This window comes from Lonchura striata, chromosome 3 (assembly GCF_050655825.1).
Source record: "Lonchura striata isolate lonStrDom1 chromosome 3, ASM5065582v1, whole genome shotgun sequence".
NCBI lineage: Eukaryota > Metazoa > Chordata > Aves > Passeriformes > Estrildidae > Lonchura > Lonchura striata.
In genome coordinates, this window is record NC_140705.1 from 15,441,551 (window position 1) to 15,460,000 (window position 18,450).

Genomic DNA, 18,450 nt, shown 5'->3' on the forward strand with positions numbered 1-18,450 from the left:
GGGAAAAAATAAATGTAGCCAACTTTGTTACATGGTTAGATTCTGTGCAGTGTTTTCAGGAAAGCCTTCTTTGTCAGAGCAAAAGATATACAGAAAAGACACAGGCAATGTTTGAAGAGACTCTTTAAAGGTCCCTTCCAACCCAAACCATCTTGAGATTCCATGGCACTGTCAGCACTGTCACTCTGCTGTACAGAAACACCCTAGGCTTGTGATTTCCTGGTGAGTGTGAAAGTGGACAGGGAAGAACCCCTGCACTCTGCTCCTGCCTCCTCTCCTCGGTCACATCTGAAACAGGAGAAGAGACTCCATGTGCCCCACGTCTGACTCAGTGAGTTCATTCTTACATGGACTGTAGTAACTGTGAAAATTATACTCAAATTAGTATTTAAAATGAGTGGACAGCATTTAAATGAGTGGAGAGCATTTAAATGAGTGGACAGATTTCTCCAAACCCTGATATCCATGAATAACATACAGATGCTGATGTAACAGCCAGAGGGTGTGCCTAGAATTATTAAAAGGAAACCAAATCACAAGAAGAAGACAGGTGAAACTGCTATAACTCCATTTAGGTAACTGCAAAGAAATATGCATCTCATGAAACTTCTTCCATGAAAACACAAAGAGACCAAGCACACAAGTAAAGCTGCTCCTTTACAAGCCTGCCATCAAGCAGAAGGAAGAAATAAAAGCAAATCAATTTGTCCACCTGAAAGACAAGCAAACAGGTTGCCAAAGTTATCTGTCAGGTAACAAACAGGCAGAAGAGAAGAAGAAAATGTCGGGATACCATTTGAAAATCATAGAAGTCACACTGGCAGGCTCTCACATCCTCTCTCCTTTTAATAACTGTTTCAGCTGTAACAACTACTACATCCTAAAATCCCAAATTCCTCTTGGTCATTGCTGTAGAGCAAGTGAAAAGAGCCTTTATACAGCAAAAAGATTAATTTTAGAAAATGACTCAATAAACAAAGCTTATGCCTTTTTGAGAGAAAAAAAAAATAGGTGGTAGGGTATTAGACTGCATTAAACTGATACAGGCACTCTTTACTGAAGAATTCAAGATGGCATGAGGATAAGCCAGCAACCTACATACAAAGAAAAAAACTCAACTGAACATCTAATACAGTCCTTCTCTACTAGGAAAAAAAAAAAACTGGCTGCCTAACAGGTTTTTTAATGGGCTACTTTCAGAGGAAGACATATTTTTCATTACATGATTCCTAGTTAAAGTGGTTTTTGAATAAATGAGTTTCAATATTATTAAACCACGAAAGACACATGCTTGAGCATTACCTTGTTCCTGCTCACAAGCAAACTCTGTCAAGTATCACTTTTCTAAAAAATGTAGTCATTCTAAAAATACATTGAGGATTCCAATAAGGAACTGAACTATCATAATGTATTGAACTTTAAGAGTTTAGAAAACAAATTTTTTTGAATTTCATATATACTTTGGTAGGGTTGTTTTCTTTCTTCATTAAGTAATGCTTAAAGACAGGTATGGACAAGCTAGAGTTTCTGTTACACAACAGCAAGCTCTCATGATAAACTTGATTACAATAACCCTTTCAGCAGTGAACTTCCTCCTCAGCTTTTTTCCTTTCAAATAAAAGCCTCACCCTTGCTTCTTTTCATTCTGCACTACTTTCTATCCTAGACAAGTCCTGCATGCACCTGCTAAACTGCACAAAAAACACAGAGCTAGGCAAAGTAAAAAAGCCCCTCTGATAGATACAGACACCCCCCCCCCCCCCCAAATACTTAAGATTAAGATAGCTCAAAACACCAGCAGACCAAAGCAGGAATTCCTTCTTGTTTGGGAAAGTAAGTGCAGCATAGCTAATCAGCAGAATTTGTATAGATAAAATTTTATTCTTCTCTAATTTTTTTTTTTTAATAAACAAGAATGACCAGCTTCTGTCTGAATTTGAATTCTTTAAATAGTTACCAATGAAAACAAGAAATAATTCATATGGCAATTAACATCATTCCAATTTTAGTCAGGAAAAGAAGCTCTTACACATTATACCTGGTATATCTTGAGAGGAAGACTTCAGCAAACAGAGGAACATGACTAAAAGCCAGTCTGATGGATAAGCTTTTCTAGGAAGCAGAAAGCTGCTACCATTCCAGTCCAAACTCTCCAGAAGAAAACAGCAAATATTTTGACCTGCATTTATGAGTTCATGAACAGATTTAGTCAGGAATTACTCTGTTTGAATCAGACCCAAACTAAAACAATATATGTGCAATCCACCAAAACCTAAGAGTGTTAAAGAATCCATATGTCAGCAGTTTCCTAAGAGCTGTGTGATGACTTGAAGACGTGCTTTAGCCAGTAGCAGATTATTAAGGGATACAAAATCCTTCAGAAAGCTAGTGTGGAAAGAAAAATAAATACAGGCATCATTTTACAGCATTTAGAAAATCTTCAGATTTCTTCATGACTGTGGCACAAACCCACCTCAGTCCCTCGGGCAAGTGTCTTTGTCCCAGTTTTCCACCCTGGGACACAGCAGCACAACACCAGCCCTGAGAGCCCAGCCCAGCAGGAGCAGCCGTCTTGTGACCGGGGGAATGACCAGCACCAAAGGAGGAGAAAGGACCAAGTATTCTGCAACTGAGTTGGTTTCATGTGGCTTTTACTAATGCACGCTTGAACTCCGTATTAAATGAGGAAAAGGAAAAGATTAAGAACAGCTCACTACTTCCTGCATGCTGAACTAAGACACTATCTCAGTTTAGAAACAATATGAGATGAAATTGTAATGACTACACCCTAGAGCACTTACAGAGTCTCAGCTAAAGGCTGAGATGTTCTCTTCAGTAATTCCTAAATTTCATATGCTCAATCGTAAAACTTTAATCAGTACTCAAAGAGATGAAGATAGAGTATTAACTTAATCTGTTCACAAATCAAGACCTGTACTTGCTGTTAGGGCCCAAAGAGAACTGCACAGGACTGAAGACTGTTCAGAAATATTAAGGGTGAAGTGCAAAACCCCTTAAGCAGCAGTCCCTTTCAGACCAGGATGGCTCCCCCATGACCTAGAATTTATTTACTCTTACATGGCTTTTCATGTTTCCCTTCTTGCCACATTTCTAGACCAGGCTTCTTGAAAGTGTTCCTGCTTCCTCCTGACATTGGGATCATCACTACTACTCAACAGTAAGGAATTTTACATTGTGAGTTATTAAGCAAGCAATTCCCTTATAGTTCCTCCATGAAAACAAACCCAAAGATCCCTAGAAAAAGACAAGCTATTTTTCAAATAGCAAAGTTTTGCTTAAGAAAAATATGTAATATTTATTGCTTAGAATTCTTTGGTGTAGGCTAGACATACCCATTTTATGTAATGATTTTGTATACTTTTACCATTTAATCATTCTTCAACATTTTTCATTGTGAGTAAGAAACACACTGAGATCTCTAAATGTGAAACTTTATCAGACCATATTTAGTTCACTTAAAGGCTTGAACTATGACTTTAAAAGAGTTGTTCTAAGATAACTAGTTAATGAAAAATGAAGTTTTACAATCTTTAAAAAAGTCTCCCCAGAACACAAAACCCACAAACTGAAAGTCTAACTGAAACTCCAGAACAAAAAAAAAAAAAAAAAAAAAAAAAGTGACTGTACCACATCAATCAAAATAATCTATTTAGCCTTGCACCCAGAAGCGAGCAAGCAAAATGTGCACAGAGGAATTTAAGAACCAAACAAGCCACAACACTACCAAACATCTGTCCAGCTTCATACCATTTGTGGCTGACTCAGCACTGAGATCTCACTATTCTTTTGTTCCAGATCTCTATTCCTCCATATTTGTACAGTCAGCATCTGGCACTTTTAACATCCAGAGCATCATTTAAGGCAAGGAGTTTCACCTGCTACCCACAAAACATATGAAGCCACATCTCCTGCTGTTTGATTCTGAACATGCAAACCAATAACCTCTGCTGACACCTCCCAGTCCTTGAACTGGAAGAGACATTGAACAATTGCCTCCTGAACATGTTTTACAAACTATCACCACATCTTCCTCTTAGTCACCACTTCTTTAGGTTAAAAGATAAGTAGATAATATTGTTTCTTGTAATAAAATTGTCCCTGTTTGATAATCCTTGTTGTGACTGTACCTCTCAGTTCTTCTGCAACATAAGAGTAAGAAAAGCAAAATACCCAATCAAAACTTCATACAGTATTTAAGATACAGTACATTATAGATTCATACATTAACAATTTTTTTTTCATCTCCATTCTTCATTAGATGTCAGGAGTTATTAGGAAATAACTCTAATGTAGCTGGTCTAAAACAACTGCATGTTCAAAAACTTCATCAAAATGGGATTACAGAAACCTGTACCATTAAGACCACACAGGTATTTAAACTAAGGCTAGTACATGAACATGGCAGCATTGATAACACCAGCTTTCAGAGAACACTGCAAACCAATTTTTCTTTACTTAATACTATTTTTTCCACCTAGAATAAAGACATTCATGTTAGCTGTTGAACAAGAATGAAGCCTGAGAAATTTCAAGCAGTATTTCATAGTTACGAGTTATTTCTCATAACTATGAAGCTCCAAGATTATATATCTCAGTAGATGCAACAAGGGGAATGTTTGACTTATTCCAAACTGCTCACGCAGAATTCAGAATTTTATTAAAGAAAAAAAAGAGAGGAAAATTGAAAAAAACAAAGACTGAATAGAATTATGAAAACATAGGAACTTGCAGGTATACCATTGTTTACACTGGAATTTCTTTTCAAAATTGTCATTCTTCAAAAATTCATTCTGCGTGTGTGAGTAATCTTTGCATGTATCATCAATATGCATTTTACTTTTTCCTACATTGTTTATTCATCAAAAATGGTCAGCAGACCATTTTATTTAAAAATCCATCTTCGGACTAGAAAATTACTTAACATGTTACTAGCATAGCATTGTTATCACCTACCAAATTAGCAACACTAAAACAGTCACCAAACATTATAAATCATTTCCACAATAACAATTGCAGAACAATGACCTCACGCAATATTCACAATACAAAAGTATACAGAGAATATCACTCCTTAGACAGTGGGACAAGAAACATAAAGCCTTAGAACAGTGATTCACTTCACCTGTCCCTCCTAGGAGAGTACTATAATTAGGAGACTAAATCCACACCCACAACTAAAGAAATACTAGCACTTAAGAAATACTCTCAAGTTTATGAACTTCTATTCACATACTCAAACTCTGTAATGAAGCAAATTCTAATCCTTTGCTTTTAAGTTGATGAAATTACAGTACCATAAATAGCATCTTTGATATAAAACATTTGCAAAGAATGAACTATCATTTGCTGTGTGAAAGCACTCAGCCACATTCCAGCCAGTTTAGGGTAGAAATCAAGGAATTACAGGAGAAACTGAAGGGACACATTGGCCTGAAGAGCAAGACAAGTACCTATACTTTTAGTGATGCTAAAAACAGCCATAGTGAGATTTCCAAGGATCTTCAGTGGTCAATATTACAGTTTCATATGAATTTATGCCACAAACACTCTACGGACATTCCTAACACCATCCCACCTGGTTTTCCCTGAGCACTTCATGGTTCAAGGACAGAACTTGTTCTTCCTTGTGGTGCAATTAGGGTCACCAGGGATCTTTTGTTATGTGATAAGATTATTCATTCTTTCTGTTTGAAAAGAATGATGAAAAAGTCCTTAGGCTTTGTTATCAAGCTCTGCAAGCTTGCAGAGACCTCCAGAAGAGCTGACTGTAGGCAAGAAGAGAGAAGTATCAGTACTCTAGTAACAGTCCCTCTGCTAATCTCTATCTTTCCTTGCTATCTACATTTATGTGACCTAATGAAAATACTCTCAGTAAGTGAGAGAGCAGCTACTTTTCAAAGCTTCCCAGGGAAGATCCTATCTAAGTTTATACACTTCAAACACAGTAAAATATCTGTGATATGCTTCTGACGGCAGGAAACAAACCAAAAGCAGCTCAAGGTATCTAAACCAAAATGCAAACAAGTGTTTCCAATGTGAATAAACCAAGCAATACATTTAGATACAGGAGTGATAGTTTCCTTGTGTTATTAAGTACTGTAAATTCAAAGAATTAGTTTGCAATAAACCCGTAATACTGATGCTACTTCTGGTCAGAAGATAGTTAAATTATTCAAACAATCCCAGCAGCATATTTTACACAAATCCCCTCACACTTTGTAACAAACTGGTAAAGATTATTAGAAATTACTGGGGATTGAATGCCAAATTATTTCTACAATTGAGCCATGATGCTTGAAAGCTAAGGACTAACCAATTCCTGCTTTTGGCAATATATGGCAGGTAACTGGCAAATCACAGAGCAACTGTCTTTCCTTAATCCATGAGAAACCCTCCATTTTTATGTTTTCCTCCAGGCTACCTGACAGTTCTTCTGCCCCCAACATTCACAGGGAAATCAAAATCAGGAGGCGTCTTAAATTACTTCAACTTTTCAGCTAAATTTACAAAACAAAATGGCTTTTACTATGCTTGAACAAAGCTGAATTGATTAATATACATTTTTGTGGCACATCCCCATGTAATTCAAAGCAGTTTTACTAAGCTACTGAGTTGTTGGTTGACACAAGGCACAAAGTGTTTATATGGTACAAGTATTAGCAACCATATTCTGATTGTAATATTGCCTTTAATGAAGAGAATGAGATAAAGTATATTAATGTGAGGTTCCATATGTTTAACCAATTTGCAATAGTAAAACTCTGGAACATATAATCATATGGTAACATAAATGATTAACATTACATGTCATTTATAATGTGGAAGACAAGTCCCACACTGGGTGGTACTGCACAAGGATACAAGTCCTGAGTTTAAAGCTTCTTCTCAAGTAGACCTTTCCAAATACAGTCCTGGTAGGTCGCTACACTCCCAGACAGATCTGCCATATTCCTCTTTTTATTGTGGGATAATTGGCTAAAGGGAAAACCACCAAAAAAGTCCCCCCTTTTGAAGTATGGGGGGGCATTGGACTGCAGTGCTCAGAGACAATCTCCTAGATGAAAAAAAAAGACAAGAAACTGTAGCTATTCTGCAATGAAACACAATGTAAAGGTGGCTAGGCTGTAAGCAGCAGGGAAACTTAAAAACCCAAACAACCCAAAAATCTTGAATTTCAATGCCACAAGTAAAGAGGTAAGTAATGAAATAGGAAGAAAAGCAAGACTGTGCTATAACTGGAAAAAGAATACTGATCCATTGCATTAAAATCACACATAAGGAAGAGAAAAATTAAGTCTGCAAAAAAGTAAACCACTATCTGATAAAATGGAGTATTTTACTAAGGAGAAGCCCAGATAATTTACAAAGATGAAGTTTCAAGGAAATAATTGAGTTCTCTGAAACACAAATGTTGTTTTTTAAATAATCTTAAGAAATTCTAAACATCAAAAGGCTCTCCACTTTAATATGCAGTATTTAAAAAAATGTAAAAAGGGAGATTCAGGAACTGTTGAATGATTAGCTTGGCATGGATCCTGAACAACTATGGCAATGGGGAAAAACAGAAGCTAAAAATATCCTGTCAGTCAAGCAACCTTTGTAAGGTCAGGAGAGGAGAGTGGACTGAAGCTCCAGCTCCCATAAGAAGCTGATCTGAAAAACCTTTTTCCTTTTTCAAAGTAAAGTTAAAGGGGAATCAAATAAAAATTACCACTAAGTCTCACTGGAAGAATGTAACTTTAATCAAAACTCAAGAGCTGCTCTGCAGGAAAGAGCATCATGAAGAAGAAAGCAGCAAAACAGAAGCATGCTCGATTTGCTAGGCAAGGAGCAGCCTGGCAAATTCATCTCAGAAATCAGATCTCTCATATGATCAACAGAAGTGAGACTGAAGCTGACACGGAAAGATGGGTGACAAAAGGATTAGTGCTAGAAAAATATGGATACCAAAGTGCTGCCAAGAATAAAACCAAGTAACACTTAAAAAAATGGAAGAGAAGAAGAAAAAGAAAATACGAACTATAGAATACTGTAAAAGAAGAAATGAAAGAGTTGGAAAGTTTCCAAGCAGAACAGAGAAGAATGATCATCTCTCAATTTTTCAGGGAAGCCTTTCACTCCTAAATAAAAGAGGAAAGAAATTTACTAAACCAAACTAGGGAGGGTGTGTCTGTAAATGCATAAGAGCAAGGCATGCATTCCTCCAACACAAATAAAATGAAGCCAAAGCATCATACAGAATAAAACATTCATGCTCAACTGGCATATTCTTAAAAGAGCTGAAGATTCTAGTCTACTTCATAAATACATTATAGCATCTACTTCAATACCCATCACTGGTCACCTTTAGGGAAAGAAAAGCTTTGGATGAATTCTAGAGCAGCAAACATTTGTTTCCAAACTGCTCAATTTTCCATCAAAGCTAACATCAGTTCACAATGGAGCATTTAATTAAAAGTCATTTAACTGAACACAGATGAGCTGCCCAGAGCTACTGGCCTAATCCAACATAGAAAGAAACAAAATTTTAATGCAGAATGAGAAGCCACTAAACCAGAAGAAAACAAGGTATCAGCAAGAAGATATTCTCTGTAATTCTCTTGTCCACAATAGTGGTTTATGACTAGCAGAGTATATTTCTGCTGCTTTACCAGAATACATTCAAGAATTTTCCACAGGCAAAGGTAAGGAAGAATGCTAACACCATTCTTAGCTGGAAGTTTGCAAAATGTTTCTGTATCATGAAAAATTCTGAGAGTAACACTTGGAGTCATTTAAGAATCAAGATATCCAGGGACGGAAATAGGCAAATTAGAGCAGAATTCAAACTAAACAGTGCTTCTGTTAATCTAAGTTGGAAGCTGGATGTATAAAAAGAAACAAAAAAAAGCTATTCTAAGACAATCAAAAAGTAGCATAGATGGTAATTTTATCATGCTGGCAATGTCAAATCTTTTTAAGTAAGTACATTCCTTGTTATAGGCAGCAATACTTTGGATTATAAAAAAACAAACAAAAACCCCAAAAAGAGAGAACAAAACTGAAAATATTTTTAAGAGACAGATTGCTAGGCAGCAAGGTGTTTCAACAACATTGTCAACACTAAAACATTCAGTGGCCCTTTAAAACATGTGGATTAAGAATTGTGCAGCCACTTCCACCTAAGAGAAAGGGAAGGTGAAAGGGGAGGTGGAATGAAGAAAGGCTTATAGAGAGAAGCCATTCCATGACCACACCCCAGGGCAGAAGAAGTAGTAGCAAGGATAATTCAGGAAATACCCATTCCTTTTGTCTTCAGGAACAAGTTGGTAGACAGATCTGAAAAGAATTCAACTAACCCACCAAGCTCTACTTTCTCCAGGTCTCCCCATCCCTGGGGGGAAGAAAAAAAGGTATTTTTAACTTGTTTTTTCCTAAAGTTTACTTTTAAATTTGGAGAAGAGACAGAGAAGGGAACTTCTCTGAGGCCACACATCATGCTCTCTGCCAAGTTCAGATACTTGTGCATGCAGAGACAACCATTTCCAAAGCTCTTTAGCACAACAGGATCTGAAAGATGCTTATGAGACTACACCTATCCTATCCTGCTGCACACAGCACATATCCAAAGGGACGTGGTTGTTATCTTCAGTACTTTAGTAAATCATATTGCCTAACATCCATGGGAGTGACCTGCTTACCTATATATACATATATATTTACATTTGTGTGTGAGTGAAGAATGTGAGAATGAAAACAAAGTGTTACTTTTGGACATTAAAAAAAAAATCCCTTTACAATGCATTAAAGGTAATATACACAGAAAAAGAATGTGTTTTATAAAAAAGTAATGAAAGCTAAAGGCCAACTTGAGGCAGCAAAGCACAACAAACTTTTAAGCACAAGAAAATAATAATTGAAAGATAATTTGGTATACAGTCCCAAGTCAGAAATGCATGCCAAGACAGACCTATGGCAAAGACAAGTTGTTGATAGTTCAAGGCAAAAGGGATGATTTAATCACTTTTGTATAAGGATAAAGATAAATCCCTAAAAGCAAAGTGGAGGATACATATCTTAAAGATCTTAAAGAAGTATCCCTACTTCATGCAGAAATAACATGCAGCTGGAGAACAGATTATATCAATAAAATAATACAAGCTGCTCAGGACTGTGTCCCATCAGGTTTTATGTACCTCTGAAGACAGGGACTCCACAGTGGTCCAGGGTTACCTGCTCCAGCATTCAATCACCTTACACAGTGAAAAAGTTTAATATTCAAATGGAATTTTTTGTTTTTCAGTTTGTGCCCTGTATTTCAGTTGTCTCTTGTCCTTCCACTGCACACCACCAAAAAGAAAGCACAATGCCATCCTCACTCCTCCCTGACAGACATTCATACACATTACTGACCTCGCCCCCAGACCTCAGCCTCTCCTTGCACGGCAGATGCTGCAATCACCTCTAATTGCTAAACAGGATGCAACACAGGGAAAAACTGTCAGTGATACAGATTCCATTCCTAAATTACACAACACAGAAATTTATCACAGCTGGGAAGCCTGAAACTAGTCCCATTCCCTGCATATGGAAAACTACTACAAAGTGACAAGTCATAAAAACCCTTTGTATATTGTATACACACACATGCCACTACACAGAAAGTAGATGACTCACTTCATAATAATGTTGCATTTACTTTTCTAACACCTGTAACAACTTCAACCTTGTACAAATTCAGCATATTTTGCCTATGTGGGAAATTGTTACAAAAAAACCTCTTGAAGCCACTGAGAATATTTATATACAAGATGAGCCTCATCAAGTTAGGCTCCATCTGCACTTAACTTATAAAGCGATATTTAGTATGATTTCAAATCCTTCAAGTTACTGTAACAAAATTACTTCTTGATTCAAATTTGGGATGCATAGGACACAACTAAATGAACTAAAAATCTGTTCAAAATTAAAAAGGAGACATATGGAATAATCCCATCAGTTACAGATATTTTGGAACATGTTTGCAGCTTATATTAACCAGATTTGAAGTACAACAAATAATGGCACTAGAACAACTTACACGCCTGGTTATAACAGCCATAATATCATAAAGTTTTTTAAAGTCATTGTCTACAAAATATTCAATACAGAGCAAAGCAGAAAAGAATGTAAGGTATATTTTCAGAATGGAGTATTACACAATCTCACTTTCTGCTCCAGGACAATAACCTCATTCTCTCAAATTTCTCAAAACTCAGATGCCAAAACTAGACACAGTAAGACATTGGTAATCCCAGTGCTGCAGTGAGAAACATGAGATGTAGGAAAGCGCTAGTAAGGATTTTGCAATTATCAGCCTCATGATGTAGTAAAAACCATTACAACTAAATACAACTGAGGATGCCTTACTAAAGTAACATTGAAGGTAGAGTAAGGAGCAGATATTTCTAAAAAGAGGAAGCCACAATAATAATGGAATGGCTGGAAAACAAATAGTATAGTAAGCTTACAGAACTGTACCTATATATCTCAGTGAAAACACAGTTAAGAGATTACTTGGTTAATGTGGATATCTACTTATGCTTCGGAAATTAAGGGAGCAGCCCTATCCCAAAAGGAAACAGTAGGATCCTCCAAAGGAAACTCATCTCCTCTCAGTAAACCAGTTCTCCCACTTTGAGGTACGGTACAAGCTTTACAGCTGCAATTCATAAAACAAAAACTCATCCAGAATACAGAGGCAAAGAAGGACAAAGACTTAAAACCAAGTTTATACTCGCATTTCATGCACTAAAATCTTTTCTGCTAAGGAAATATCTAAGACCAAGAAATCAAGAGGTTGTATTAAATTCATCTCCTGATATTGATGCTTTCTGCTCTTAAAAGCTGAGATTTTATTTGCACACTTCAAAAATCTGTAATAAATTTTTATCTGCAACTGAAATGCCATTGGGCAATTGTTACTACAACACATAAGTATCTTAGATAAGGGAAATTAAATTTCACTCAAGACTGTTACTATTCAGTTCCTAGAAGAGCTGTATCCCCTCATGTAGATTTTAGGTTTGATATATTTCAACCAGTACAGCAAGGAACTGAACAAGGGATAGCATCTAAACCATATTTTATTAAAAGAATATGGAATTACAAAAAAATTCAATAGATATTTCAAGTAAGTACCAAAAGGGATAATATCTAGCCTTTACACTTGAAGCTAAATTCTATTTCTGAGTGTTTTGAGAGCAGTTTTGAATACCCTTTTCTCCACAAGTACTTATTGATTTCATTCTAACTTAGGTAATCAGTTTAATAAGACTAGTTAAAGATTAAAGCACTCCATGTCACAGAGTGCACTAGTTTCTGCCAGACTCCAATACTGTAAAGCATGATCCCTATTATATAACAATTGATTTAATCAATTTATTAGTACAGTGACCAAAATAATTAAAATACCACTAAATAACTAGATTTTGGTTGGGGTGTTTTTAACTTTTCCTTTAAGAAAAAAAATTACCTCTACACAAAAGATCTTAAGATCAAGTCCACATAGCTTCATTTTCTCTGGAAAATGCTGGAAAACATTCAAATATGGAATATGGCCTTCAACAACAAACCTGCGTTGAAAAAAATGAAGACCAAATCAAAATAATATACAGGATAACAAATTCATATCTTTATTATAAAATAGAAATACAAATCAACTTCTGATTTGAAACAACATCAGTATTATGCTACCTAAGCAATTCAACCTGCAGTTACACACCTGAAATGCTCCACAGAACAAAAACACGTTCAATCATTTAACAGGCTTGTAAGTTCAAGATGTGACTGACAAATAATAATGTTATGGCAGTAAACATACAATCAACAAGTTCACATGGAGTTTGTTCTGCACATTCTTCAACTACTGCATTTCTTGAACTGCTTTAAGCCTCCTTTGAATAGCATGGTTTTTGGTTTTTTTTGTTTTTTTTTTTTTAAATCTAAACCTTTAAGTAAATTTTACTTTTAAAACACAGACTTTCTGCCGGAGGAGTTTGACTCAGATAACATGATAGGGAAGAAAATCACAGAATGATGAGTGGATGCATAGAACTGAAGCCACATTACTTATATTTCTATAATGATACCCTTCAAAAACAGTATTACTGAGGGACGAATAGAAATTGTTTTATATACTAATAAATAAAAATAGTTTAAATTTTAGTTGCACACAAATAATGCATCTTTGTTGTTAAAAACTGGTTTTGCTAAGTGGTTTGACAGTATTATTTACTATTTTTCCTGAATACACACACATGCATATATATATATATATACACACACACATATATATAAAAAATATATGCAAAAGATGAGACTTAACAACAGACACCAATAAAAAGCTACCACTACACCAAACCCCTTATTCAGCATCTTAAAAGATATCCACAATAGAACAAGAAAGCAATGAACAAGCACATATCCTCACAAGGCAACACACCCATTCCACACTAAGGCACACTGGTAGTCTCCCATAGGACTAAGCTAGAAATGCCTTCCCATCTCTTCTCCAAACCAATTTTATTAAAGAGTATATTAAATCTGAATAAGTTAACATTACAAACAGAGAAGACACTAACTTTAGCACTGAAAACAATTTTCTCCCCTGCTGATGAGTGTTATCTGCACAGGACCTCTCTGATCTTGCTACATAGATTAGTAACTTCTTGGTCTACAAATATTTAATGTCCCTTTTGAGCCTCTAGCAATTCACAAGCCCACCCGCTATCCCCCTGTTCTGTGCCTCATCACTATTTGTTTCATGTTATGTAGTGTGTATTTATTGAAGTTGACTAAAATTCTGTTTAAAAGCTAGTTACTGCAAAGTTTACATTTACAGTCTACTCTTAAGCAGTCTTACGTGAATTTTCAGTTTAACTGAAAAAAATTAGTTAAACCCAGGATTAGCATAAAAAGTGTATTTCATGCTTGAAACTGTCTCAGAAAAAATTATAATGATTCCTGAAAAATAACAGCAATATGAAAAATCATATTGCCCAACAGCCTTGGTTCCAAAGCTTTGCTTATTAGTCTCTTACGTGAACAACTAACAGGTGGTGCACAGTCCCTTCTAATCAAATTGTGTAATGGCAATTTCGCTAATGAAATTTCAGTAGCTTTCCTCAACCAGCAGCAACAGCATTTCCCCACTCTGAGTGGAGATGTGCGCTGGGCTCCCGTGAGGCTATTCTCCAAATGCAGCCCCCATTGCTGGTCCTTGCTACCCTGCCTGACCTGCTGAGCAGCTGGCATGTCTGTTCCTTAGCTCCTTTTAGTCATCCACTACACTGAGGAACACAAGCTTGATTGTTTCACAAAGTTGATTGAGCCAAATTAAAAAGCTCAACACAACTAGCAGGACCTCCCTCCTTGTGATCCAGCCATGAGCTCCTATAGCTCATCTCTTCCCCAAACTTAAATCACATAGCAGCAGAAAACCACCTGCTACCCCATTGCCAGCAAGGCTTCTTTCACCACCTAACAAACTGTGAAGAGGTTCACAGATGGCCCTACAAGTGAAATAGTTGCCAGAGGGAAGGGGATGCATCACACAGGCAGGAGAAAAAAGGGAAGCGGGACCTTCCCCTTTCAACAATAGTGATGCATTACTGGCTCAGCTGATGATAAGCTTTGGCTGACACATGTTAAGGCACAATCACACCATTAGCTGTCAGATGTAAAGGCCTGGAACCACGACACCGAGAGCAGCAAACGCCTGAGCCAGCACAGCAGCAGCTGGAAGAGGACAGACAATCAGGACCTTGCTTCGGGTGTGGTGTAGTGGTGATGCAGGCAAACCACCCTCACAGCTTGCTGCCTCTGAAATGGGAAATCCCACCCTCCTTCAGTCCCCTGCCACACACTCCTCCCTGCTGACAAAAGCGCTTGTGTGACTTCTCAGAGGATCAGATTGGGAATTAAGTCTCTTCAGGGCTTCACTCCAACAGACTCGGATGACTGCAGAACATTACTGCCAGCACAGGGCAGAAAGGGACAGCAGTGAAGCACATTAACCTGCACTAAAATGTCCAGTGAAACTTTCTTTTGCAAAATTTTTCTATAGATGTACCTCTTTCACCTAATAAACCATAAATTGGATGAATGCTAGTATCCATGGCAAGAGAAAGAACAGGAATGTTTATGCAATATCACAGCAACAAAATCTAGGAGTAGCTTAAATTGATGCTGGAACCCCATCCTTACACCACAAGAGACAAGCAGTGTCCACCAAAACATTTAAAAAAAAAAAAAGTTTTCACTAATTTGGATGTACCAAAGCGCTGCAACTTCTTAAAATTAATATCTTTTCTAGCTTAGAATGATTGTCTCCAGAAAAAAAAAAATAATGTTCTTTCCTCTCAGAAAGTTGTTTTTACACTCTAAAAATACAGCACAAATACCTGTTGTGAACAGAATGTGCTGATGATGCAAGTTTTAACACTTAATCCAGAAGTCCAGATTTGGAACAGCACTTCAGAACAGTTTCTTTTGTCTGCTGTTACTCCAAACCTTTCATTTAACAGACAGATGGTCAAAACACCAGTAGGACTAAGTTCCATCAGGGAGGTGATTGAAAACTTGACTGGCAGATGTAGTACACAGACCAAGTTCTTTTAATTACAGCAGCAACATACATTAATAAGGCCCAAGTATGAAAAAAATCCTAGGTCCTCAGCATGCTAGAAGGAAGTAATCCATTTGTTAAAGCCACAGTAATGCCACAAACTGATTATAAGTTTAGTCTTGCCAGCACAACTAGGTATAACCTCATTTGAAAGGCATTATTTCTCAGAATCTCAGAAGTCTAGCATCTTGAAACCTTTTCCAAAACCCAACTATTTTATTATTTAGATGAATAACATACATCATATGGAATACTGTAAGACTATTTGCAATGGAAAAGGATTTAATGTGTAGCATAGACATAAGTAGAAAGTTGTTGAAAGTGTTATTTTTAAACCAAAATGTTCCTGTCAGAGGAGGTAATTGTAGTGTTTTTCTGCTAAGTGTGTCAAGTAGCAAGGAGGAGTATATTTTTGGTGTTGTAAATACTTTAAAAGCTGGCAGATTGCCCGACCGTAGTGCCCAAGCATGTATCACAAGGGAGGAGTGGTAGTCAGCTGACTTCAGGTTATAGAGAAAACCAAACTGAGGAAAAAACAAGGCAGAACTTTAAACAGAACTCTAATTCAGCTGGTTTAAATAAAACAATTTGCCTACAAAAAGACTTAAAAGGTAATGCTGAATACTTAATGATTTCTCTGCATAGTTTTCATCTTCAGTCTGTCGTTATTTTGTATCTTAATGCATGCAAAAATGTGAACATTGTCTGATTTTTTACACTTAAATATTCAGAAGTCAGAAAACAAGTATTTTATGGTAGTTCATGCAATTTAAAATTCTTTCTACTTCTTCATCAAACTTGTTGAAAGGCAAAGACCTTAAGGGTAGGGAGGGAAGCATGATAACATAATTACAGTCTTATATAACTATCATATCATGGTAAAACTTTGCAATACAAATAACATTCTTTTAAACTTCATTTTCTGTACTTAATCCAGTTCATATGTTCAGTGCATTTAAAGTTACTGAATAATTTTGATTTACACAGTCTTACACACATAAACTCTATCTAATTACATTTTATCTTCTCTTTCAAATAATCTTATTTCAATTTCCAATTATTAGTTTTAGATTATGCCATTCTGTGCTATATTTGCTACTTGATTTTTTTATCTTTTTCCAACCTTTTTACTGCTTTCATGTTTTCCCTAAATCTGTTCAAGTGTGCTCATCTCTTAAGGATATTAGTCCAGAGAATAGTCTCCAGGTTCTTTTTCCAAGATCTTTTCTGCAATCTCCAATTTTTAATGTGCCAAATACAATTATTTACCATTCATTTGCAAACAAAACTATCTATCTTCCCTCTTGACAGCTGACTTCAACAATTGTTGCTGGGTTGGGTTTTCTTCCAACCACACCACTGTATTAAGACAGAAACATGTGAAGATGTCTTTGCCTGGTATGAGCTAACAATGCTTCCAGAGACAGTTTCCAAGATACAATAACCGAAGAATATATATTTAATTATTAACTTTCTCTCCTAACAGAATGGGGTAACCAACAATTCTTTTGTGTAAACAAGTTGCTCTACCCCAGAAATTGTAATTTACTACTTGGATTTTTGCCATTTACAAACATTATCAGACAGGTTTTACATTATTTATTTGCTAATCATTCACAAAACTACAGAATATGTTATGGTAGTTCTGACTCATACAGAATTTCCTAAGAAAGAATGTAGCCAGTAAAAATCTTGTTAATGAGCACTACTTTTGAGTTCTACTATTTCTTAATCTACTCAATAAATACTTTTGTATTGCAGGGTATTAGTTTGAATTCTGAATATTGTAGAATTTTAATGAAACTTTTACAAGCATCTTTTCTGCAATAGCATATCCAGTTATGCAAATATGCAATGGTTTGTGCAATTCTGATCAATGAAGGCAACAGCCACCCCTAAAGTAAAATCAACAGGTAAAATTGTTTTGCATAGCAATTGATTATCTAGTAGTAATTAATGTAGTTCAAGACATAAACTCCCCTTTTGGAAATTACTTGCAAATAAGATCCTTGAATATCCATCCCTCTTGGAAAGTTTGTACAAAGTTAGAAAAGTGCAGGTGGAACCTGGCACACCAGGGGAGAGAGGCTATGATGGAACATCAGGCTCTGGGGGAAAAAGCCCCTTGCATTCATCACACTTTCAGCAGCTACACCAGCTGTAAGCACCACACGTGGGGGATAATGTACTCCCTGCGTTGCCTTTTAACTGCCACGTTATGTATTTGAAAAGTAAAAATTAAAGCACTGAATTTTAAATCAGTTTTTCCCTTATTTTGTCTGAGTTTTCAATTTGATTTGCCAATGTATTTACTTGAGTATTTCTATTCCTTATATTTTGGCCAAGTAATATTTTTCATCATCTGTTTAGAAATACCCAATATTTCAACAGTTGTTAAAAAAGGCTATCAGAATAAAAAAGGTTTTCCAAGGAAAATCTAGGAATTCCTGAACTTATTTCAGCCTGATTTAAAATATTTATTGCCAACAAGAAGAGATGGTGAATTCTTTTTCATTCCTAAAGTCCATAAGGAAAGTGTTCACGGCCTTGTTGCAGGGGAGAGAAGAGAGCTGCATTGTCAGCAGTAGCCTGACAGTCTCCATTTAGCATCAAACCCTATTATTAGCACAATTTATTTCTACCATATTAAAAGGTATTATTCTGAACTCTGATAATTACAGATACAAAGATATGAAGACAAAATGATCTTATATTAATTCAACTCCATTGCATGAAGTTACTTTTCTGCATTTCAGATCACTGTATAGTGCTGGTATTGTTTG

At 36.2% G+C, this 18,450-nt stretch overlaps 1 protein-coding gene across 2 annotated transcripts in view; it reads right to left on the bottom strand.

Moving 5' to 3' along the window:
* The window catches only part of TAF1B (TATA-box binding protein associated factor, RNA polymerase I subunit B), a 44,247-nt gene that overhangs the window by 17,659 nt on the left and 8,138 nt on the right, over positions 1–18,450 (bottom strand). For both annotated transcript variants that reach the window (XM_085574534.1, XM_021525421.4), the window contains exon 8: positions 12,515–12,614. In XM_085574534.1, the coding sequence (XP_085430660.1) occupies positions 12,515–12,614 (100 nt within the window). The remainder of the gene's footprint in view (positions 1–12,514; positions 12,615–18,450) is intronic.